Below are 24046 nucleotides of genomic sequence, written 5' to 3'. Positions count from 1 at the left end.
AACACAGCATCCTCTGGGTACATTAGCCGTATTATAAAGCTGGCTTGTCTCACTGAACACACCGCCAACCATATCAACTATGTCAATGCAGTTCAGAGGGGCACAGTGGAGCAGATACTTACCTTCCTGGTGCAGGGAGCCCTTGCAGCATCTATTCCTCTTCCTTCCCCGCACACCAAGCTTCTGATTGCTTGGCTGCCGGTTTCACTGTTGCTCGCTGTATCAGAAGTCAAGGATCAACTGACTTGGCTCAAGATTACAGACGTCCTCCGACCTCGGTCCCTCAGTGGACCTCAGCAGACCACACTCTGCTCCTGCACTCCATGCTGGAGCTATGGTTAAGTAGCCGATCTGCAGAAAGGCTCCGCCCGAGCCGCAGTAAACACTGAAGACCTATTGACCAGCTGGATATCAGGATACACACATTAGACACACTCTGCTCCTGCACTCTGCTCCGCGCTGGATTTATGATTAAGTAGCTCATTTGCCACCAAAGGCTTCTTCCTGTCTTAGCCTGTCTGGGCCATCTGCTATCCCTCACCACCTCCCATTGTGGATCGGCACCCACACCACACTCTTACCTCTGGTCCATAGGAAAAAGGCTGTTGCCCCCCCCCCACCAAAGCCACTGCGTTGAGCAGCGCTCCAGCTGTGTCCCCGACTGCCTCCTTCACAGAAACCAGCTCGGCTCAGCTCCAAGCTGTTCATCACTCACCTTCTGACTTCCGCCAGCAGGAGGTGCCGGCCCAAACCCTGGAAAGCTTGAGCCAATCATCCCAATCAACCCTCATCCACTGCTCTGATCCCTGCCTCATATGCAGCCCTGAGGTACAGGTAAGCGCATGCCAGACACTGCACCCACGCTTCTGCATCGCATGCTCGCCCTCAGCTATAATGCCCATGTGCCAAACATCCTTGACCTCTTCTCCTCCACACCAGCGCAGGCCCCGCACTCCCCATCACCATACCATCAAACTATGGTATCCTCAGATGCGAGAGACCAACTAGCAAAGGTGGGAGGTCGCCGTCATCTACAAAAACTCCTTATCCATCCACAGTACATCCACCCTCCCCAACCCAGCTGCGAACACTCTCACTCAAACTCACACTGACACCCATCTCTACTATCACCATGTACATCATCTACCGACCACCCTGGGCCTACCACATCATTCCAGGATGACCTCACCCAACTTTTCATCACCAACCTCATATCCAACTCCCAAACTATAGCCCTGGGTAACGTAAACCTTGGCTATAATGACCCAAAGGATAAGGATGCTGCATCTCTCGCCAGCTCCACCTCCGATTTAGGCTACTGTGAAGGCATCATGAAGGAGACACAGACACAAGAGATACACTTTGAGCTATAAATGTTTATTGCTAAATGAAAAGGGTAGGGAGAAGACCTAACTTGCCCTATTCTTGAGGGAATTTCCCTACCTAACTAAAACTAAGGCTAGTCTAAGGCAGGAAGTCAAAAGCAATGTTCTGTCTGTGTCAAAACCCATTCTTGCCCTCACATACTAAATGGAACCAAAAAGGTGTGAGGGTTATGTCTTCAAATAACAAGTGTTCAATAATTGTTCCAATGTCTGCAACAGTTCTCGCTCTAGGAGGGAATTTCCTTCCCCACGTTCTCAGACACTTAAAAAGTTACCAGCAGGGGGCGCAGAAGCTCGGACACCTGAACCGGCGCCTCCTCACTTCAGGCTGAAACAACAAAATAAATCAATAACTACAACAATTTTTCAAACTACCCGTCTCTGTTCCTGCTCCTAATACCTTGGTGCTCCTCCGATCGAGTTTTCATCTGAAATCGGACTTTCCTTCAACTGTTCTCAGCTCGACCCCTCGGTAGGGCCTCTTCCCGCTCCGTTACCAGCGCGGGCACTCTGGACCTCTGCTTCTGCCCGCCCTCCTCTACGGGTCGGGGCTTCCAACGTGCCACGACAGGAGCCGTTGCTTCTTTCACCCGATCCCATCTAGGCTCTACGGCTGAGCCACTGCCTGCTACCTCTTCAGTGTGGGCCCTACCTATGGCTGATCCCAACTCGGCCCCTTGGTGAGGCCTCTTCCCGTTCCGTCGTCAGCGCAGGCTCTCCGGCCTCAGTGAAACTGCCCACCCACCTCCACGGGTCGGGGCTTCTTTCGACCTGATCCATCATCCTGGTCCCGAATCGACCCTACTGCTGAGCCTCCACCCGCTTCCATATCAGCGCGGGCTCAGCCAGAAACTCGCTGACTGCTCCTGATCGTGCCCGGCCCGGCTCCTTGCATGCCCCTCGCTGCACAGACTCCGCTGCTGAGCCCCCACCCGCTTCCACATCAGCACGGGTTCAGCTAGGACTTCGCTGACTGCTCCTGATTCTGGCCCGGCCCGGCTCCTTGCCTGCCACCTGCCGCCTGGCCAGACTGCATCAAGGCCCACTACTACATCAACTCGGGCTCTACCAGGACCTCATCGACGGCTCCTGATTCCGTCCTGGCCCGGCCTCCTTGCTTGCTGCCTGCCGCCTGGTTAATCTGCAGCAGGGACCAGGTTAATCTACCGGGACCCGGTTTGTCTCTACACTATGCCACTACCAACTTCTTCGCTGATGCGGGCCCCGAACCTTGCTGGCTACTTCCAAACACAGCCTGGCTCCCTGTTCCTGCTTGCCAACCCAACTTAACTCTGCGCTCTTGCCTGCCTCGGCCTCATTGCCTGCTCTGCTGGCAACTTCTAAACACAGCCTGCTCTGCCTCCAACACCAGCTACACGGACACCACCGACCGCCTGACTCCTCCAGCAGTGTGCCTGTCTATATCTGAATCATCCACTGTTTATCTCCAGCCTGAGTCCCCTGCTTCGGTTTTCCTTGGCTACCACCAGCTTCTCTAACTGCATGGACGCAGTGGACCTCCACGACTGCTCTCTCCGAGGATATCTCTGCCAGACTACCCTTCTCAGCGCTGGCCCATCTTCTTCTAAGCTGGCCCATTTGTCTGTCTTTGCCACCACCTCCAGCTACACGGACACCACAATCTGCCTGTCTTCTCCAGCAGTGTGCCTGCCTCTGTCTGAATCCTCCACTGACTATCTCCTGCCTCCGTTCCCTGCTTCTGTCCACCTTGCTACCACCGGCATCTCCAACTACATGTGAGCAGTGGACCTCCACAACTGCTCCTGAGTGATACCCGGCTCTCTATCCTTTGCCAACCAGTCCACCTCCTCCAGCACACCCTCACCGTTCTTTACTGCTCCTAGCCCACATTGAGCTAGCTATCTATACCTCACAGAAGCGTGACAGCTGCAGACTTCCTACCCGGTCTTCCTTTCTGAACCTTTGTCTGCCACCATCTGGCCTCTTCCAACCACCATACTGCCCACCATCTCCCGGCCTGTGCTGCCTTTTTTGGTCCCTGTTCTTACCATCCTAAAGGATCAACTGCGGCGTCGCCTGCCCCCCACTCAGACAGTGAACCTCCCACCACCTCTTCCAACTGATCCCACCCTGTCCCCTACCGCCTGCCACCCCCAAGGCCCTCCACTCCCAGTATCTATCCCTGTCCTGCCTCCTGTGGTCGCTCAGCCATTCCCCTAAGCTCCTAGATTCTTCTAATCCCACCACCTGGTCCCTGGCCGCCTGCCACCTTCTAGGCCTTCCACTCCCAGTATCACTCCCTTTCCTGCCCCCTGTGGGCGCTCACCCTTTCTGCTCTGCGGCCTCCTGCTGCCTACATTGACCCTTAATCTATCCATCCTAAAGTATCAACTACCTCTAACTTCTCCTCTTGCTCTGCTACTCCTTGCTGCTCTGTTCCTAGTTTCTCTTGCTCTGCTACTCCTTGCTGCTCTCTTCCTAGTTTCTTTTACCCCGTCCTGTTTGACTTCTCCCCTTTACACCTTCTCTCTCTCCTCCTTCCTTCTTCCTCTACTCTCACCTCCCCTTCGTTTCCACTTTATTCCTTCATCATACCACTGTCATCCCCACTGTTATGCGTTCTGCCAAAACTCTTTCTCACCGTCCTCATTACTCTTCCCCCTCATTGCCTCTCCCCATTATCCCCTTCCTCTCCTACTCTCCTTCTCCCTCCTCCTCATGTCCATTCCCCTCCCCCACTCTTCCCGTTCCACACCTACCCTCTCTCACAGTCCTAATCTTTTCTACCCCCCAACTGCTCAACCCTCCACCCTCATGAACATTGCTCTCTGGAACGCCATATCTCTCTGCAATAATATCGCTGCAGTTTTGGACATGTTCTTTCGTCTCAACCTTCATTTCCTATGTTTAACTGAAACATGGATCCCCCCTCACAACACTACTGTCCCTGCTTCCCTAACCACTTCCTCTTCATCCTTCTCTCATATCTCTCGCTCTACTGGCCGTGGCGGAGGTATTGGCCTGCTCTTCCACCCTAAATACCTCTCCTCTACCTCCTCACCATCTCTTCCTTCTTTCCCTTCCGTCGAATTCCTGTACAAAATCCTTTTCTTCTCCTCACCCCATCTCCTTTCTAATCATCTACGCTTCTACGACGACCTTGAACACCTCCTTTCACTCATCTCTCCCTTCCACTCTCCTCTATCTGTACTCTGCGACTTTAATCTTCACCTCCCATCTCCCCCTCATTCCTCACCCCTTGACTCTTAGCTCCTGTCCCCTCTTCCTTCCTCTCCTACTCATTCCTCTGGCTCCACTCTTGACCTTATCTTCAACACTTCCTACCCCTCTTCTACCATCTCCACACTACCTATCTATCTCTCCGATCATGCTTTTCTCTCCTTCTCCCTTACTCCCCTTCCCCATCCTTCTTCTCCTATGCCTTCCCCTTCCATCTTTTTCCGACGCGACCTTCGCAACTTTGATCCCTCCCTCTTTCTCGACACTTGCTCTTCTTCTCTCCCCTCTCTCCAAGATTTCTCTTCACTTTCAGCCAATGAGGCACTTTCCGCTCTTTCCTCTTCTATCTCCTCCTCTCTTGATCTACTTTACCCCCTTTCCTTCTTTCGTCCAACCCGGAAACCCTCTCAACCATGGCTCTCTCCTCAACTTCTCTCCATGCATCGTCTCCTCCGACGTCTTGAGAGACTCTGGCTCAAATCTCCTTCGCTTTTCAACCAAACCTCATATTTCTCATACCACTCTCTTTATGACTCTTGTCTCTCCTCGGCTAAACGTTCCTACTACTCTAACCTTCTCCACTCCCAAGCCTCTCACCCTCGCCACATCTTCCAAACTCTCTCTCATCTTCTCTCCCCTCCTACCCCCGATCCTTCAGCCTCTTCCACCCTTTCTCTCTCTGACTTTGGAAACTTCTTCTCCTCCAAGATTCTTGCCATTTGGCAAAAAATCAATTGCTCTTCTTATTCCCTCCCTTCCCCTTCCCCCTCTCCCTACTCCCACCCAACCTGAATGTATGACTTCTCGCTTGTCTCCCCCTCTGACGTGTCCATCCTCCTCTCCAAAGCCCACCCCTCATCTGCTCCAACTGACCCTCTCCCCTCCCTTCTTATCCCTGAAATCTACCCTCTAAGATCTGCCTACTTAACTTCCTTCTTCAACACTTGCCTTTCCTCAGCTACCTTCCCCTCCCATTTCAAGCATGCCTCTATCATACTAATTTTGAAGAAACCTTCTGCTGATCCCCTTCTCACCTCTAACTTCCGTCCTATCTCTCTTCTCCCATTCCTCTCTAAGCTACTCGAACAGCTTGCCTATTCGCAGCTTTCAACCTTTGTCACCAATCTTTCTCTCCTACCCCCCTCTCAATCTGGCTTCCGTTCTAAACAATCTCCTGAAACAACCCTCACCTACATCCTTAAGTCCCTCCGCTCCGCTCAACACTCTAAGCAATCCTCTGTCCTTATTCTTTTTGACTTCTCTGCAGCCTTCGACACTGTCGATCACCCTCTTCTTCTCAACACTCTTTCTTCCTTTGGATTCAAAGGCTCTGTTCTTAACTGGCACTCCTCTTACCTCTCCTCCTGCTCTTTCACTGTATCCTGGGGCAGCTTTTCCTCACCACCCCAGCCTCTGGAATACGGCGTACCCCAAGGCTTGGTGCTTGTCCCTTTCCTTTTCTCACTCTACACCTCCCTCCTTGCCCCTGCTATCTCCTCATTCGGTATTTCTCACCATTTCTATGCTGATGACACTCAGCTCTTCCTCTCCTTCATTTCCTTCTCTACCAACCTCCACCTTAAACTCTCTTCCTGTCTTACTGCCGTTAAAAACTGGATGTCTTCCCGCTTTCTTTCCCTCAATACTGATAAGACTGAAGTCTTATTCTTCCCCTCCAACTCTCTTCCCCCTCCCTCTCCTCCACCTTTCATTCACTTGCCTCCCTCTAATCTCTCTATCTCTGCCCACGCTCGCAATTTAGGCATTCACTTTGACTCCTCTCTCTCCTTTTACCATCATTTCGCTCTCACCTCTCGTGCCCGTTGCTACCACCTCGTTAATATTCGCAAAGTCTGCCCCTCTCTCACTTTCCATGTTACTAAACTTTTAATCACCTCCCTTATCTTCTCTCGCCTCTTCTACTGCTCCTCCTTACTCTTTGGACTACCTACTTCTCATCTCGCCCCCCTCAAATCTATCCACCATTCTGCCGTACGTACCCTCTGTCTCCTTACCTCCCGTGACTCCATTTCTGCTTCCTTTTCTTCCCTTGGCTGGCTTCCCTTTCACTCTCAACTTAAATTTAATTTCCTCTGCTTAGTCTTTAAATCTCTCCATGGTCTTGCTCCCCCTTATCTCTCCTCCCTCCTCTCTTTCTACACTCCCTCCCGCTCCCTTCATTCTGCTGAACACTTCCTTCTCACTGTTCCTCCATCCCCTTGTGCCCCCTTCCGTTTCCGCTCCTTCCAGCTCCTAGCCCCCTGCACTGGAACTCCTTACCTCTCTCAATCCGCTCTATACCTACCTTCTCCTCCTTCCGCACCTCCCTTAAATCTCTCCTTCTCCATCCCCCACCATGAAACCCTTCCCCCTTCTTGCTCCCCTCCTTCCTTTATCTTTTCCCCATGATCATCTTCCTCCCCTTACTCCCTCCCACCCCATTCTCGCCCTTATACCACCCTTCAGTTTCCCTTCTCCTTCTCCTCCTCACCCCTCCCTCCTCCCTCTCAGTTCTACTGGCTTACCCTCCCTCTTCCCTTCAGTTTAATTGCTCTACTTACTGATTTGTTGGTCCGATTCATAATTGTAAATTGCTTCTACTGTTATAATGTTCTATGTATCCAATTGTTAAAATTGTACCGCATTTTGGAGTAAAGTGCTATATAAACATAATAAATACAAATACAAATACAAAAATGAACAGGCAGGGTGTGCGTCCTAACCCCTTGGCACAGTTCTCAAAGTTCTCAGGATATAAAGTTCATCCACTTAGAAGCTGGTATATTTCCCTGTCCAGCTTCACAAGAGTTCATCAAGTGGTAAATGTAACAAAACAGTTCTTCTTGCACATTAGAGAAAGCCTGGTACACTCTCCTGCTAGGCTGTTAGGGAGAATTCCCACCCAAGTGCTAAATTCCCTCTACCTTAGCTCTTTTGCTATATTTTGGGACTTTGAACTTTTCATTTTCAATTTGTTTTACTTTTGTGTTCTTTGGATATGGAGTTTTAAACAACTCCATAGGCATCATCTTTTTCTTATGTGTCACACAGCACCTTCAGTGCAGTGGCACAGGGGTGTCTTTCAGACTCCCCAAGATTTAAATACCTTCTCTGGGACTGACTACCATCTCCCAGAGCATGTAAAGTTAAATTGACTTTACTAGTCTTTTTAAATTTACAGACCCAGCACACACTATCTTCCTATAGAGTTCTGGAGGGGTTGCCTAGCATCCCCTGAGTCTAAACACTCATGTAACAGTCAATTGTTACCCTTTTCTACTTGAAATTGCTGGTGGCAGTGGTTTTTAACAAACTACCATGATTTTTCCCGACCGCGAACACCGGTAGCTAAAAATCGGGTCAGCCATGTTTTCCAATATAGTGCCCAAGACCTATCTGTAAAAACAGACTCCGGTCGAATTTGTTTGCTGTTTCTTTTAGGAAAGGTCCTTCTTGTGTTTAACTCTGTGAGCCAAACCAGGTTTGGTTCCTTTGTTTGTTGGCCTTTGGCAGGCTTCAGTGCTGAAGCCCTCCTCTGGCGCCTGAGTGTTTGGGGTGGACAGGATGTGAGGGAGGTGCCCGAAACTCCCAGTGCTTAGTCTCCTAGGAGACCTGAATGCACTCTGGCGTGATTGGCCGGCTGCTGTCAAGCAAGGACAGCCACCCTGCTGTGTGAGTGACAGCCAGGCTGGAATGAATGGGGGAAACTGTTTAAAAGCAAGCCTCTGGGAATTGGAAAGCAGAGTCGACCACTGGAACGAAAGAACCAAAGATGAGCTAAAGGAAGACAACTGCTGCAATTCCTGGTCCACCGGTGAAGCCCTGCTGCAGGTCCAAATTGCATGAAACTCCATCAACAGAGTAGCCCTTCAAGGTTAACTTCTTCCCTTGAGTTTGGTGGGAACAACCAACTCGCAAGTCACCTGGACACCGTCCCTATACTGGTAGAATTTTCTCCAGAGTGCTGTTGAAAACCGGATAGCCAGTGGGAAGGATACCAGTTTGTGGTCTTTAAGGTACTCACACCTTAGACCAACGTTTTGCCAAGCTTGTGGCCTCTTCTCTGGACAGTGCAGGAACCTCCCGACATCCTCCTTCTTGTCCCCACAACTGAAGCTCAGGAACAGCGAGATCTTCAGGAACTGCCAGGAACAACTGCCTCAGCTACAGCTCTTCTTCATTTAAAAGGTACTGTGCAAGTGCGGTCCAGAACTCTGTTCGTCCGCAGTGAAAGTTTGTGAAACATTCCCAACTTCGAAGGCTTGTCCTTCCCTAAACCAACATCTAACTTTTCGTTTGACCAACTACTTCTAAAAACCATGGCAAAGACTTAACCGTTTTCTACCAGAACTATGCTATCCTATACAAGACTCTGAACCATTACTTTGGCCCAGGCCTATTGAATTGAATTGCTGGTTGTAGTGAACTGGAACTATGTGCCCTACCTCTGTAAATATATGTGCTTTGATTCTTCTTAACCTTGTCTTTTTACCCCTTTTTAAAATAACTGAAGTGCCATTTTGCTCCCACTTCAGGGGAGCTGAACTTGTTCAGAAACCGATTGGTTGTGTATTGTAGTATATTAGATTGTGATATTAAGCTGCTCTTGCTAGTGGAATGTTTCCCAACTGACTGTGTAAATAAATGTATATTCTTTTACCAAGAAACCTTGACTAAGTGTTTGTTTGAATCACTGTGATTGCTAGTCCTTTGTGGAACCCCTGGTACTGCTTAACTTTACTCTTGAGATAAGTCTGGCTGCTCAGCCACTGCTACCACGTTACTGTGCAATACAGGCTTGTATCAAAGGTGTAATTGTACTGACACTTGTAGTCTTAATTGTGTGTAGTGTTCCCAAAGGGTACTGCATGTGATTCTGCCTAACACTGGCCTCCCCCTGAGGTATGGATTTCTTTCCACAACAAAATGACTGAAATCCTTCTTCACTTGGAACCTGGCAATTTCGCCTATCAGGATTTCATAGGTCAACAGTTCCCTACTGCTGACTGGGGTTTGGTGGCGCTCCCCGGTGCACTCCTCCACCAGGACACTGCCCCAGTGACTCAACTTTCTTATCTTCACTTCTTAATGCCCGTCTCAGGTTTTGTGTGCCAGCTATCTCTATACTTTCAGCAATTCTCCTGACTTTTGCCAGTGCTTGTTTTCAGGACTTCACGAAGTCAATTTGCTGGCTTAGGAAAGCTGATTTCTAAATTCCCACTGCCACTTTAGGTAATATCTCACTGTGTTCGCTTGTATCATTAATTCAAGCTGAATTAATTTCTTCCATCAACTTGAAGTGTTTTAACTTCTTACATTCATTGAACTTTGTGTCAGTATTCAAAACTTAAGAAAATGGGCATGTACACCCATTTTCTGTGCCCGGGGTCCCTGCTCAGTTGGGTGGACTCACCAGTAGTTTCCACGGCGTCGCAGGAAGTCTCTGAGCCGCCAAGGTCCTTTCTTAGTGCAGCACTTCATCCTGCTGCTAAGCCTGGTCTGCGTCCGTAGGACCACGTCTCACTGCATGACTCCGATCTGCTGGCTCTGCCTCGCTTTGGCAGCTTTCCGCAAAATTCCACCTGTAACTAGATTTGCTTCTTGCTGCGCGTCTTCTGCATCCATCTTGGTTCCTCCAGTGTCTCTCCTGCCGCTCCACACCTCATATGGGATTCGAACTTCCCTTGCAGCCAACGTCTTTTTCTCTGTTTGTGGGGTTTGTAAACCTCCGGCCAAGATAATTGGCTTGCCAAACACTAGACCGCTCACTGACAAAGTCAGAGTCTGATATGCGGGTTGCTCGCCTCTTCCTCGTCTAAGTACCAAAGTGGTATGTTGTCTTCTTCCTCATCCTAGTACCAAAGTGGCGTGTATAAATGTTAAAGCCAATGCGAGAACCAGGAAGGGATTTACAATAACCCATAAAGGCTTGGGGGATTGATGGAATATCATGAAAGGGGAAAGGGGGATACCATGTTTTATTCTTAGGTACCTCACTTCTTCTCCCCATGTTACCTCCCCCCAGGTAGCACTCCCTCACAGATACACCCGCAGGGTCATGATCCGGCAGCTTCAGCCTTTCCCTGGCCACCTGGGTGGAGGGTGATCCAGGGAAAGGACGGAGGATACCCTTGCATTACTCACAATACTCACAACAAATTCTCCCAACACACTCTTTTGAACTCACCCTCAATTGGCTTCTTGACCACATTTGCAACCCACAGTCCGCTCCAACACTCCCTGCACTTGGTCGGGCCAGCACATCATCACTGTCACCATGCCAAACTCCCACAAACCCACCTCTAACAACACAAAACTCCCATCCACCATCTTACACTGCACCCGCAACATGACCAGCGACCATCTCCAGACACTTTTCGCCTCCCAGCCACCCCCCACGTTACAACACCACACTCCTTTCCGCCATTAACAACCTTGCCCCTCTAAAAGAACGTGAACCAACCATTCAAAGTGCACCAACCCTTGGTTCACCCTCAACTTACAAATCATGCACACCCAGAACGTGCTATTGAAGCCAAATGGGGAAAACACCCATCTGCAACAAACAAAGCCTGATTCACACAATTCGCCAGAGAGTACAAACAGGCCATCCAAACAACTAAAGCCTCTGCATATAACAACCGAATTGCAGCCTCTGACTCTAACACTTGCAAACTCTTTGCCATTTTATGTGAACTAGAATCACCTGTCACACTTCCTTCAGTAGATAAAAACAACGCATGGGGTAGTGATATACAGGATGCACTCCTAGGCAATATCTCCCTCCTCCATAAGAAAATCTAGTCCCAACTGTCCTTCATCAGGGCCAAACCGCCCCCTACAATCCCGCCCACCCTCTTCCAACACACCACCCCGTTTGATTCCCGCCCCGTAACTGAAACTGACATTGGAGGATCTTGAAAGGACTCAAGCCTTATCAGTGTAAAGGTGATGTCTGCCCTGCACCCCTGCTCAAAGTGTACAGAAGGAGCTAAGTACCCCCACCTCAACCATCTTGCCCACAGCATCTGTATGTCAGAGTGTGAAACAGGTGCAGTACCAGTGAAAATACCGATACCAAGGAGAATCTGGGAGGCAAGGTCCCGATTAAGGAAACCACACCTGCACACTAGACAATATGATGGTCGCCTGAATGAAATTCTGAAAGAAACAGGACGGTTGAATGATGAATAAGAATAGTGATGTCATCACCATCATCGTCATGTAGAGCAAAGTTGACGTATAGGGAAGAGATGCAGATACCAGAGAATGTAGACTAGACAAATTCTATAAGGCATCAAGAAAGTATCAAGATAAATGACATCTTGGGATCAAGATGAAGAAACTTATGCTGCAGACATAATGAAGAGATCAAGCTATTTTACACGTATACACATGCAAAGAAACACAAGCAGATGAAGTATTCTTGAGGCTAGCTAAATAGTGAATAGATTGCGGCATGCGCCAACATGTACATATATATATATATATATATATGAAAAAACAAAGTAGCCAAAATAGTGCACTGCCTAACTCGTAGCTGTTACTAGGAAAGGAATCTTTGGCAAAGCTCCTAAATGTATGAAAAAATGCATGTAAATGGAGGGTTGTAGCAGCACTCAAGACCAAAATACCTTCTTACAAAAATACTTCGTTTTTATTCATTATAAAAACAAACAACCAACTGTGCAAATATGCAATAAAGGGCAGGTATAAATCAAAAACCTCCCCATGGCATACAAGTTAAGCAACACTCACTTCCCAGGGTGGAAAATCGGCACGCGTTCCGCCTGGATATACCAAGCTTCCTCAGGCTGATCAAACTCCACATTCGTGAAAACACAACACATTTAAAACATAAGGAAAGCAACTCGAGCGAGCAGCTCCTCCCCCTTCTCCTCATCTCTGATCACGTGATCGCGTAATACTGTGTTGAAAGTCACAGTACAGGTAAAATGCTATCATAGTGGAAATTGTTCCAAGCATGCCCTAGCATTATGCTGAAATCTGGATTCAAACAACTATCGTTTTTCTCCACTAGAGGGCACTGTGTCCTGTATATACAAAGGAGAGCTCTGGTCCTTAATGAAGTTTGTTGCCGTGCCGTGTTTAGCTTGCATCACTACAAAGCCAGGGTCGTAATGGGGAGACTCTCGTCAAGGTTGATGAGGTCTACCCATGGTATAAAAAGGCGCACTGGCGCAATTAAACACAAGAAAATGTGTAAAGAAATGTAAGATTTTAATTAAGGAAATGCAGCGTGGAGTGAATAGCTCTTTTCCCCAACACTTACATATTTTGCTGGAATTTAATTTATGGCCAGCGCACTGTGTTCACAGTGAACAAAATGACAACATAGTCATTCAATCATGGCGGCCCGCTTTATGTGACTTTCAATGCGGTATTACGCGATCACGTGATCAGAGATGATGAGAAGGGGGAGGAGCTGCTCGCTCGAGTTGCTTTCCTTATGTTTTAAATGTGTTGTGTTTTCACGAATGTGGAGTTTGATCAGCCTGAGGGAGCTTGGTATATCCAGGCGGAACGCGTGGTGATTTTCCACCCTGGGGGGTGAGTGTTGCTTAACCTGTATGCCATGGGGAGGTTTTTTGATTTATACCTGCCCTTTATTGCATATTTGCACAGTTGGTTGTTTCTTTTTATAATGAATAAAAACAAAGTATTTTTGTAAGAAGGTGTTTTGGTCTTGAGTGCTGGGAAACCTTGTGGCATGTTTTGTGTTTTTTTTGTAGTGCTACAACCCTCCATTTACATGTGTGTTGTTTCATATATATATATATATATATATATATATATATATATATATGACACATTACTCACCGTAATCGTATTTCTGATGCTTGTATCTGCTTAGATTCACATGCTGTGCATAGGCCGACAACTAGTGGAAGCTGCAGAGTATTACAGTTTGTTTTTCGAAACTCGAAAATGGGCGTCAACACAGGGCGTGCCAGTAATACTATCCCTAGTGTGACGTCCACTGTACCCATGATCCCTATATTGGAGTCAGTAGAAGATTGATGTTTCCACTATGTACGATAGCAGTGCTGAGCAGAAGAAGGAAGACGCTTTTCCCAGTTTCCAAGCGTGGCGCAGTTAGAAAACAAGTGAATTAACAAGGGTGAAACTCAGAAACGCAAGGTTGGATGAGCCAAGAAGCCAAGGCCATATCAGACTGGGGTGAGCTGACAATGGATACAAATTGTGTGAAAGAACGAAGCTCCTGTTCAGAAAACACGGACAAAAACAAGAAGACGTCAGAGGTCGATTAAAGAATAGTGTTTTAATACACTGAAAGCTCAAATTCGTGGTCTTTAGTCACGTGGGGAAAAGAAGTTGGACGAGCATGATGGTCACACCTACGCACAAGGGCAGAGTGTGCCTTCACTCCACTGAATTCTCCGGAGCAAAGAACATGTTCAAGGCCGAGTTCAAAGACCTAATTGACAGTGGACCACTGAGGTGATGATGGATGGATATGCTAATTGGTGGGAAGCTATGGTTAAGATAAGCTCATCTGCACCTGGACTTTCAGCCTGTGTACCGCCAACGTAGGTTGGAAGGGTACTGACGGAGTTTGGAAAGTAACCAATGATAGAGGACCACATGATCAAGGGTCCTATAGTTGTGTAGCCAATTAGACATTGTATATTTAGTGACGTTCATAGTGACATATTTTAAAGGAAGGGCTTAGTTGCCCCACCTGATAAGAAATAAATAAGCTTCTTCCACTGCCCTAACTCATTATGGATGGTGTACCTAGATGATCCTTGTAGAACCTATCACACTCCCCATTAGGTTTTTGTAGTTTGCCATGTAGGATGACGTTAGTAATATGCAGGTTAAACGTCACCTATGACAATTTTTTACTATAAATATGTAATTTTTTTATTAAATGCTTTGAGAAGTCTCGAGAGAGATCATGATGAGGGATGTCTATTGATATCTGTTGGACTCACTGTTTTAGATAATTGATATTAAAACAGTATCTTTTGCCAACTATTTGAGTTGTTTCTATTATTGATGTTTGAGTAAACTCTACATCCACCGTCCATCTCTAAGGTATTGCTAACCCATTTTAAAGGGCTGAGAAGGAACCTCAGTTCAAAAGAATGTGCAGATGTGCTACTTCCTCAAATCACTGCTATCATCAGTGCCTACGTCAGCACCTGTTCCGTGCCCACATCACTCAAAGAATCCTGATCTCTCCAATCCTCAAAAAACCTTCACTCGACCCAGCCATTCCCACCAGTTACCGCCCTATCACCACTGTCCCCTTCATACTAAAAATCATTGACCCGGCCACCTACATCCAAATTCAGCAACACCTCGAGCTCGAACTTAACCACATCATCAGCCATCGTCAATCCGGCTTCCACCCCAGACATGGCACGGAATCAGCCCTCCTTGACCTCAAGAATCAACTCGGCGACTCTAGAGACTCTGGTAACCTTCCCCTCCTAATGCTCCTCGAACTATCCTCTGCCTTTGATCTTGTGCACCACCCAACGCTCTGCCACCATCTTGCCACATCTGCCTTTTTCTCTACTACTGCCACCAAGTGGATCGCCTCCTTTTTGACCGACCGTACTTCCAGCGTCTTCTCCTGCAACTCTGCTAGGCGCCCCCCAATGCAACCTCCTATGGTGTACCACAAGGATCCTGTGTTTCACCCACCCTCTACAATATTTACACCAAGCCCCTTTTTGACCATCTTGATACACTTGGCATCACATACACCAACTACGCTGATGACACCCAGATCCTCATCACTCATCCCTCTCACCCGCAACCACCAACCGGACACGCTGATTGTTAACTCCATTTATGAAACCATTCAAATATGGAAGGTTAATCATCGCCTCTGCCTTAATGATGATAAGACAGAACTCCTGCTTGCGGGCAATCCCTCCCGCCTTGCTATACTCGATCCATCCTACCAATCCTTCCTCCTTAACGGCCACCTCATCCAAGTTTCATCTGCCGTAAAAACCCTAGGCTTCCACCTAGATGTGACATGACGCGTCATGTCAACTCCATCGCCTCTTCCGCAGCCTACGTTACAAAACTCATCAACGCCAGCAGACCCTTCTTCACCACTGAGAACTGCCTTAGCATTTCACGAGCCATTATTGGTTCAAAGCTGGATTACTGCAATTCACTCTTTTGCAGCACCACTGGGAAGAACCTAAACAAGATGCAAACTATCCAAACCAATGCCTTTCATGCCGCCCTAGGCCTGCGCAAACTCAACCATATTTCGGATGCAAGAAAAAAAGCTCACTGGCTCCACATTAGACAAAGAATCAAGTTCAAAATACTGACAATAACTCACTGATGACTCTCCAACGTTGCACTAAGCTACCTATCCCAGAGGCTGACCCAACCAGCCAACACCAGACCACCCACTCTGCCTACTGCAACCGCCTCTCCATTCCGCGGTCCAAGCGCGCCAAAGCTGGAGCTTCCAGCTTCCCATCACTGCTGCTTCTCTTTTCAACTTGCTTTGTACAGCTCTGCGCACAGATCCCTCTTAGTATATCTTCAGGAAGCAACTAAAAACCTTCCTCTTCAATTAACTCATTGTCACTAATCCTTACTTGACATTGGACGTATTCTAACCGTCACACCAACCTGTAACCAGCGCTTAGGCGCCTATGGGCTCACTGCGCTCTACAAAATGTGAAAAATAAATAAATAAATTGCCCGAAACCTGCTCACATGCACAAATATTCCTCTACTTGTATAGACTTTAAGCGAATGGACAACGGATGAAAACAAATACATTGTTTTGACAATGTAGTCACTTGCTTTGGCTAAGCATGGCCAGGAAACCCACAAATGAAAAAGTTGAAGCAATTCGTTATGCTGCTGTTAATCTCTAGCTAAAACCCCAAATAATATTGTAAGTGGTTATAAAAAGCCAATAGAAGCAAAAGAAGAGATAGGAAAACGTGAGGCAGCAGAAGGCAGGGAACTAGCCATAGAGAGGCTACCTCTGCACAGCACACTTGGGCAGGGCTCTGGTGACTACCGTGCGAGAGGGGAAGTGCATCTCTCATGGATCCGGTGGAGTGCTGTGACCTTGGCCCCTACAAACATGAAAGGGTATCATATCACAGAGCGAGATGAAAGCCGGAATATTGACCATCCACAGTCATGAAGGCTCACGACCAAGAAGGTAATGCTTTTAAGAATAGAAGTCTGATGATCAGTGCCAGCGAGTCCCTGGAGCCCAGTGTGAGCTTGAGCGAAGTGAGCAGCTCAATCTTCCATGGATCAAGCTGCTGTGAGGCTGAAGCTACATGAAAACGTTCAGGAACATATTAGTGGTGGATATCAAAGAAGTGGTTGGGGAAGAAGCAGGATTACATGAAGAGATGGCTCATCTGGGCTATGCGGGCTCTAGGCAGGGTAATTGCTCGGATGATTGCGAGCTGGAATCATGCAGACTTGTATTCAAACATAATAATTCAGTGCAGGCTAGGCTGGTAATTAAGTGTAGACTGTTACATCCTACCTTAGTCCCCTAGCTTTTGTCGAGTTTGGTATATTAAGAAGCCCAAGACTAAAAGTGGTAATTGTTTCTTATCGCGTGGTTTCCTGCAATAGAGTTTATTGGGATGCTTCTGCTCAGGGTAGGGAAATGCATTAGAAATGATATCCCAAGCATAGAACTTTCAAGGAAATGGCCACTAAATGAAAACGGTATGCATACCCTTAGTAGCCATTTTGGGACAGAACGCGCAACTTGAAGAAATAACAATTGCCTTTGGGGTTTTCCTGAAGGAGCTGTAAAATAACTTCCAATTTGTAAATCGGCAAATTGATATACTTGCCCCAGTTGAGAGTCTCGGGGTCCACACATCAACTGCTCCCAACTCATTTGAAAGACAGGAAGCATGTCATTGTATACTAAAAATGCTTAGCTTCTTCGATAAATGATCATGAAAAAGCAAATGGAATGAAAGAAGTAACACAGGCGTGTGATGTGGGGAGAACAATTGCAAATGTAGAGCAAGAGCCTTTGAAACACTAAATGAAACCAGGAAAGATCAAACAGGCTAGAAAATACGAAAATGACATCAAAAAGGGCCTAGTCTTTCATTCAGTTTTTAAGGTGGAATAGCTGTAATTCAGCGCAGCATTCTCTACCTTCTGTTCTAACTTTCATTTTTATGTGGATGACACTCAACTCTCCTTCAGGCTCCCCTCAGCCGCCTCCTGCTCCTTCTTTCATACCTGTCTGTCCGCAGTTCAGGAATGGTGTGCCACCAAAGATCTCTGCGGACGTCATTTAGGGGTCATTTAGGGGTCGCCAGCAGTCGCAAATGCGACCTCTGAGGTCTCCCGTACTACCCCTGTGGTCACCCTTGCTACCCCCCCCCAAAAAAGACTTTTATTTTTAATTAAGGCTCCTGTGCTGTTGCCTGCATCATGTGGCTTTTTGGGCCAGCAGCATGTGTTTTTTTGTTTCTGGAGTGGCTGGTTTGCTGATAGCTATAGCTGTCAAGATAGCTCAGTGGGTTCAGCGCTTGCTGCTGCAGTGTGTGTCTGATCTGCAGGTTGCAGGTTTTGCTCCCAAGGTCAACTTAGCCTTTCATCCTGCTGAGGTTGATAAATGAGTACCAACACAGGTTGGGTGATATTGTATGTATATTTGTTCTATATGAAGTGCTTAAGCGTAAGTGCTTTATAATAACACATCATTATCGTTTGGCCTTGGTCGTCTGCTTTCATTCACAGTAATTTGATAATGAGCCTATACGTGTTGATATTAACGATACTATGGTGATCCATTCTTGTATGAAATGTTTATTACTTTACAGTGATATCGTAACCATATTTTTCGTGGTGTACTTAGAAACAATGCAATGCAATGCCACTTCCTGTTTTGCCAAGGGGTGAAAGGTTGTGTTCCATCACTTCCCGTGATTTCATTTCAGGGTGGGGTCAAATAGCATCACTTCCTGTAATGTCATCAGAGGTCAAGGGTTGTGTGATGTCACTTCCACTACCCCTGGCATTTTGGTGAAATTACGTCTCTGGATCTCTGTCCTAATTCCAGTAAGACTGAGATCCTCCTCATTCGGACACCTGCTTTCCCTCTCTCACTCTGGCTGCCCAACCTGGGCCCTCTTCCTGTTCCTTCCTGTGAGGCTAAGAACCTTGGCGTCATCTTCGCCTCCACTCTCTCCTTATTTCCTCACATCTCTGAAGTTTCTAAGAAGTCACACCATCAGCTGGACCTCTCAGAGGTATTCTTCTTTTCTAACTTTCCCCCAGATTGTCATTGTCTCCAGGGCCCTTGTTCTCTCCATGCTGGACTACTGAAACAGCCTCTTTCTAAATCTGCCTGCCTCTACTCTTTGCCCTCTACAACTAACCCAGAACAGGACTGCAAGACTTGTCCTTGGCCTCAAGACCATGGATCGTATCTCTCCAGCCCTTAGTGGGGGTCGAGGGGGGGTGGTAGATCTCTGTGCGCTTCAGCATTTTTTCTAAAAAAAATCCTAAATTGAGAAAATCATCTTTCTGCACAAAAGATTGCCTGCAGCGTTCCCCTACTGCTGCTTGTGGCGCTAGGGGAATGTTTTAATGCAGTGCTTCATTTAGTCTCCAGAATCCCACGCGCTCTAAAGCTATTTTACGGGCCTGTATAGGTTGCAACAAAACCCATCATACATCAAACAATTCAAGTAAATGTTATGTCCAAGAAGATGAGGCCACCCAAAGTAAAAGGTATGATTGGTGGCGTGTACATATTTGCAGAGGATATGCCACACATGTAGTCAGTCCTTAAACTTCGGTTACTAGGTGAGGGGATAGAAGTGGCAGAGCGGTGTACCTCAAGTTGGTTCAAAATGCTAGGAGTGTGGGGCGATAGACCTTATGTTTTCTTAGTGTTCGTTTCAAAACCTCAGCTCCAGAGTCAAGCTGTTCTGTCACTTCTGGAACAGTGTGCTGTTTCTGTGTGTTCTTCCGAAATGTGTGGCAACGAGTCTGAAAACTGCTCCTGCAACATGTAGATGCAGTTTTTAGCATCAGTGCCCTGCAGTGGGAGAGGGTGTCATAGGCACATTTGGAAACGCATCCTGGTTCGCAGGGGGATGCACTTCCACACAGTCCCTTATCCCGCGCTTACGATCCCTTGTTGTCAGGAATGCCTACACATTCTCCGTAGCATTCCCTTTCATTGAATAGAAATGTCCATCCTTGGCGTGTGCCTTCTGAATGGAACCACTCATTTACAGTGATGGGCCTTTTAAGGTCCACCGCTGGTAATACTGTTGGGGTTCTGTAGTGGGTGGAGGTCTGAGCCCGTCCTTCCACCCATGCAGGGAACTCAAACCAACGAATACATTCGTGATGGGCTCGCCCTCGATACTAATATATTCAGAAGAGGCAAGCGGCTACTAGCCACACCATCATTCACAATAACCTATGAAAATTAGAGTCTTGCAACTGGCTATCTGCCCATGACCACGGAAAGGTCCTGGTGCACCCTGCATTGTGCAGGTGCCATCTCTTTGAGAATCTTATCTCCGGAGTTTAAGGACTGTGTTTGTCTCCCCCCTGTGAGTACGGTTTACGGCTGCCATGATAAAGCAAAATAAACATTTGTGGTCAGACATTCTATTTCATATGTTTCAACACATTATGTTAACAGGTTTAGTGCCTGCGAATTGGAAAACATCAATTATTCTCCCCATATTCAAGAAAGGAGACAGGACAAATCCAGCATCATATAGACCCATTGCTTTGCTTGACTGTCCGGGAAAAAGTTTTGCCCGCTTGATCCTAGGTGAGTTTAACCATTGGTTAAATCAACTCAATTACAGAGATCCTTTTCAAACTGGGTTTGTTCCAGGGTTAGGCACTGCCATCAATTTGATCACTTTAAAAGCTATTATTCACTTGAACAACCAACGCAACCACCCAATTTATATGGCTTTTGTTGATTTTAGGGCAGCTTTTGATTTGGTCCCAAGGGAATTGTTATTTAAAAAATTGATGGATTTAAAGTGCCCCTGGCATATCCTAAAATGGATAATTTTAAGTGCCCCTGGCATATCCTAAAATGGATAATTCAATTAAGGGCCTCTTGTCCGAACCCATACAGACCACTATGGGTCTGAAACAAGGATGCCTGTTAGCGTCCGCCTTGTTTAATTACTTTCTTTTGGATTTTGGCACTAGTATTGAGGGGCTGATTGTTGATTCTCCGAAATTACAAGGTGTAGCAATTAAGTGGCTCTTGTACGCCGATGACATGGTATTACTGTCCAAAACGCCCATTGGCCTATGTAATCTGCTAAATGCATTAGATATATATGCTAAACGTAATTGTATTAGCATTAATACTAAAAAACTCAAGTAATGCAATTTGGAGTTAATAGAGGTCAGAAAACATGTTGTTGGCAACTTCAAGGCACTGATTTGCTGCTTGTAAGATCATACATCTATTTGGGGGTCTGTGTGGCTAGCAAATTGTCCGATAAAATGCAGGAACATCGTCTGCAACTAAAACATTCGAGTGCATTATCTCAACTACGAATAATCCGGGCAAAATATTGCAAATTTTCTATTGACCCTATGGTTATATTTTACAAGCAAAAATATGTGCCTACCATTTTGTATGGTTCTGAAGCCGAGATATGCCAAACATACACATATTGGGTTAAATATGAAAGCAAGTTTTGGAAAGGATCGCTCATGCTTGCAAATTCTGAATCTATTTCTATCATTAGATACGAACTGGGGCTTATATCCCTTTACGCTGTGTATAAATGGAAGGTTTGTTTATTATATCGAAAATGTATCATGAAAGATAGTACTAATGGGCTACTTGACATCATAGCTAGCTACTTATTGTTATCAGATGAAATCTTTCCAATGAAATGGTGTACTTCTGCTAGAAAATTCTTGAAAGGAGCTGATGTCTCTGAAATCTTGCTTATCGAAAATCCCAATAAAGCCTGGATCAAAACCCGTGATGCATGCATGAAAATAATTAAATTCGGGTCGAATCCTTTTGCCTTAAAAGCACAAGGCCATATAGAAACTTATTTAAGACAATCTCCAAATCCGAGACATCGTGCAGATTTCATGCATTTTAGATTGAACATTTGGCCTACAAGAGAGATTCTGTTTAGATGGAAGAAGACATCGGCTCAAACTTGTCGATTCTGTCCGACGTCGCTAAGAAGTCACACTACCAGCTGCACCTCCTCAGAGGTATTCTTCCCTTCCTCTCCTTCCCCCAGAAGCTCACTGTCTCCCGAGCCCTGGTTCTCTCGAAGCTGGATTACTGTAACAGCCTCTATCTTAATCTGCCTGCCTCCACTCTCCGCCCTCTGCAACTCATCCAGAACAGAACTGCGAGACTTGTCCTTGGCCTCAAGCCCAGGGACCGTATCTCTCCAGGACTGAAATCTCTACACTGGCTCCCAGTGGCTGCGAGGATAAAGTTCAAAACCCTCTGCATTGTCCACAAGGCCTTCTGGGGCCTGGGTCCTAAATACCTTCAACTCTCTCTTCCCAAATATCTTCCTTCCCGAGCCCTTCGCTCATCCGCCTCCAACTCCCTCAGGGTCAACCGCTTCTCGAAGCAACAAGCTGGGGGTAGATCTCTCTCCGCGGCAGGGGCCTCCCTCTGGAACAGCCTTCCTGCCTCCCTGAAACTCGAGGAGAACCATCTCCGGTTCCGGAAGCACCTCAAAACCTTCCTCTTTGCTTCTGCTTTCTCTCTCCCTCTCCCCTGCTGAACAGCTAATATTCTTCACTGAAACTGCACTGATTCTGCAACTGGACCACTCTTAACAGCCTCGGTCCTGGGCCCAGCCACTCTCCACTTGCACTGATGCCCTGGAACCCCTCTGCACTGCGGGACTGTCTCTGTATCCCTGCAGCCCCCCCCCCTTTCCCAGCACTTGTTCTGCACTTACCTTGCACTTGCCACCAGCTGGCCCTATTTATTTATTACTTTACGCCACTTACCTTGTACTGCACTTCCCCCCCTTCCCCTTGCACTTTTCCCCCTCCCCCACCCCTGCACTTGCGCGATCTGAATGACACCTGGCCTAGTAGGATCGTTGTCTGTCTCCCCTTGTTCCTCCCCTCCCCGCCTCGTCGCGCCTTGAAACACCTGTGTATAGGCGCGTTACAAATGCCATATCATATCATATCATATCATAAACAGATAGAAACGATGAAACACTTAGTGGTAGAATGTGTTAGTCTTTTATCATCAAGAATAAATTATTTTAAGCACTTGATCAACAAGACAGTGGTTATGCATGATGAATTATGGTTAATATTATTTAGAGGACACTCAAAACAATTAAGGTATGCGCTTGTGAATTATCTAAATTCATTGAAAATTAGGTTACCAGAGATTAATGCTGTTCAAGAAGAAGAGATGTAACAACTATATGTATCTCATGTTATTTAACTCTGAGAGTGAATCAGGTCCAAATCATGTGCAAAATCTGAAGGTGAATTATTTAAAAATTAGTGAAATTTAAGTTATCAGAGATGAACGATGTTAAAGAAAGAGCGATGTGATAAATCTTTTAATTTTATGTTATAATTTCGTAAAGTGGTGTATGTAATAACTGCATAAAGATTCGACGGTTGTTTATTATGAAATATTGTAAAATTGAATGTAATATATTTTTATCTTTATATATTTTTCTTTTTTCTTTTTTAAAATTTGTAATGATATGTTGAAAGGTCAGGTTTTAATGATCAAAACAACAATAAAAAAAAAAAAGAATACGGTTTACTGGATACACTCGACCATCACCCACCTGCTGCTCCAATCATAGGAGATTCCTTTTTGTTGCTAGCTACTGTGTTGTCTCCACAATTTGAGTATCGTCATTATCATTACACATCATTTCAAGGTTCTGCCATTGAATTAGCAGTTCATGACGTTCTGCTGACACCCTTCTTGGTACCCGTTCGTTCTTTGCCTGACAAATAGCTCTGGCTGCTCCTTGTTGGGTCTCTCAACAGAATAGGCTGTTTGAGAAAACGAAACACGGACCTTTTACAATTCATTTTTTCCATTGTCCTCTTAGCTTAGTTTAAAAATAAAATCCTTAAGCAGGTGCTCTGAAAATGTAACATTTTTTAAAAATGTTTTATAGTTTGGTTGCTTGATGTTGCCACATTCCTGTGTACACTTAACTCTAGAAGCATATCTTTCTAATGTTCACAGCGTGTAATGTCTGAAATTATGAAGGAGGAGGAAAACAAGTTATCCTTCGATGCACCAAAGGCTCACCCAGTGCCTGCAGTCAAGGTGAGTGCTTCCGTCTACTAATGCCTCCTTGGATTCCTGTATTATGTTCGCTCATTGCTTATATTTGCAAAGCACAGATGACTCTTCAATTGCTGTATCACGACTCGAC

General features: G+C 46.4%; 1 protein-coding gene across 2 annotated transcripts in view; it reads left to right on the top strand.

The window, feature by feature from the left end:
- CFAP99 (cilia and flagella associated protein 99) overlaps positions 1-24046 on the top strand; it is a 947596-nt gene that overhangs the window by 403776 nt on the left and 519774 nt on the right. For both annotated transcript variants that reach the window (XM_069632119.1, XM_069632120.1), the window contains one exon: positions 23854-23937. In XM_069632119.1, coding sequence (XP_069488220.1) covers positions 23854-23937 — 84 coding nt within the window. The remainder of the gene's footprint in view (positions 1-23853; positions 23938-24046) is intronic.

This window comes from Ambystoma mexicanum, chromosome 6q, assembly GCF_040938575.1.
Source record: "Ambystoma mexicanum isolate Mex_15411 chromosome 6q, UKY_AmexF1_1, whole genome shotgun sequence".
In the NCBI taxonomy this organism is placed as follows: domain Eukaryota; kingdom Metazoa; phylum Chordata; class Amphibia; order Caudata; family Ambystomatidae; genus Ambystoma; species Ambystoma mexicanum.
Note: the sequence above shows the minus strand (reverse complement) of the source record. Positions and strands in the feature narration are given on the sequence as shown.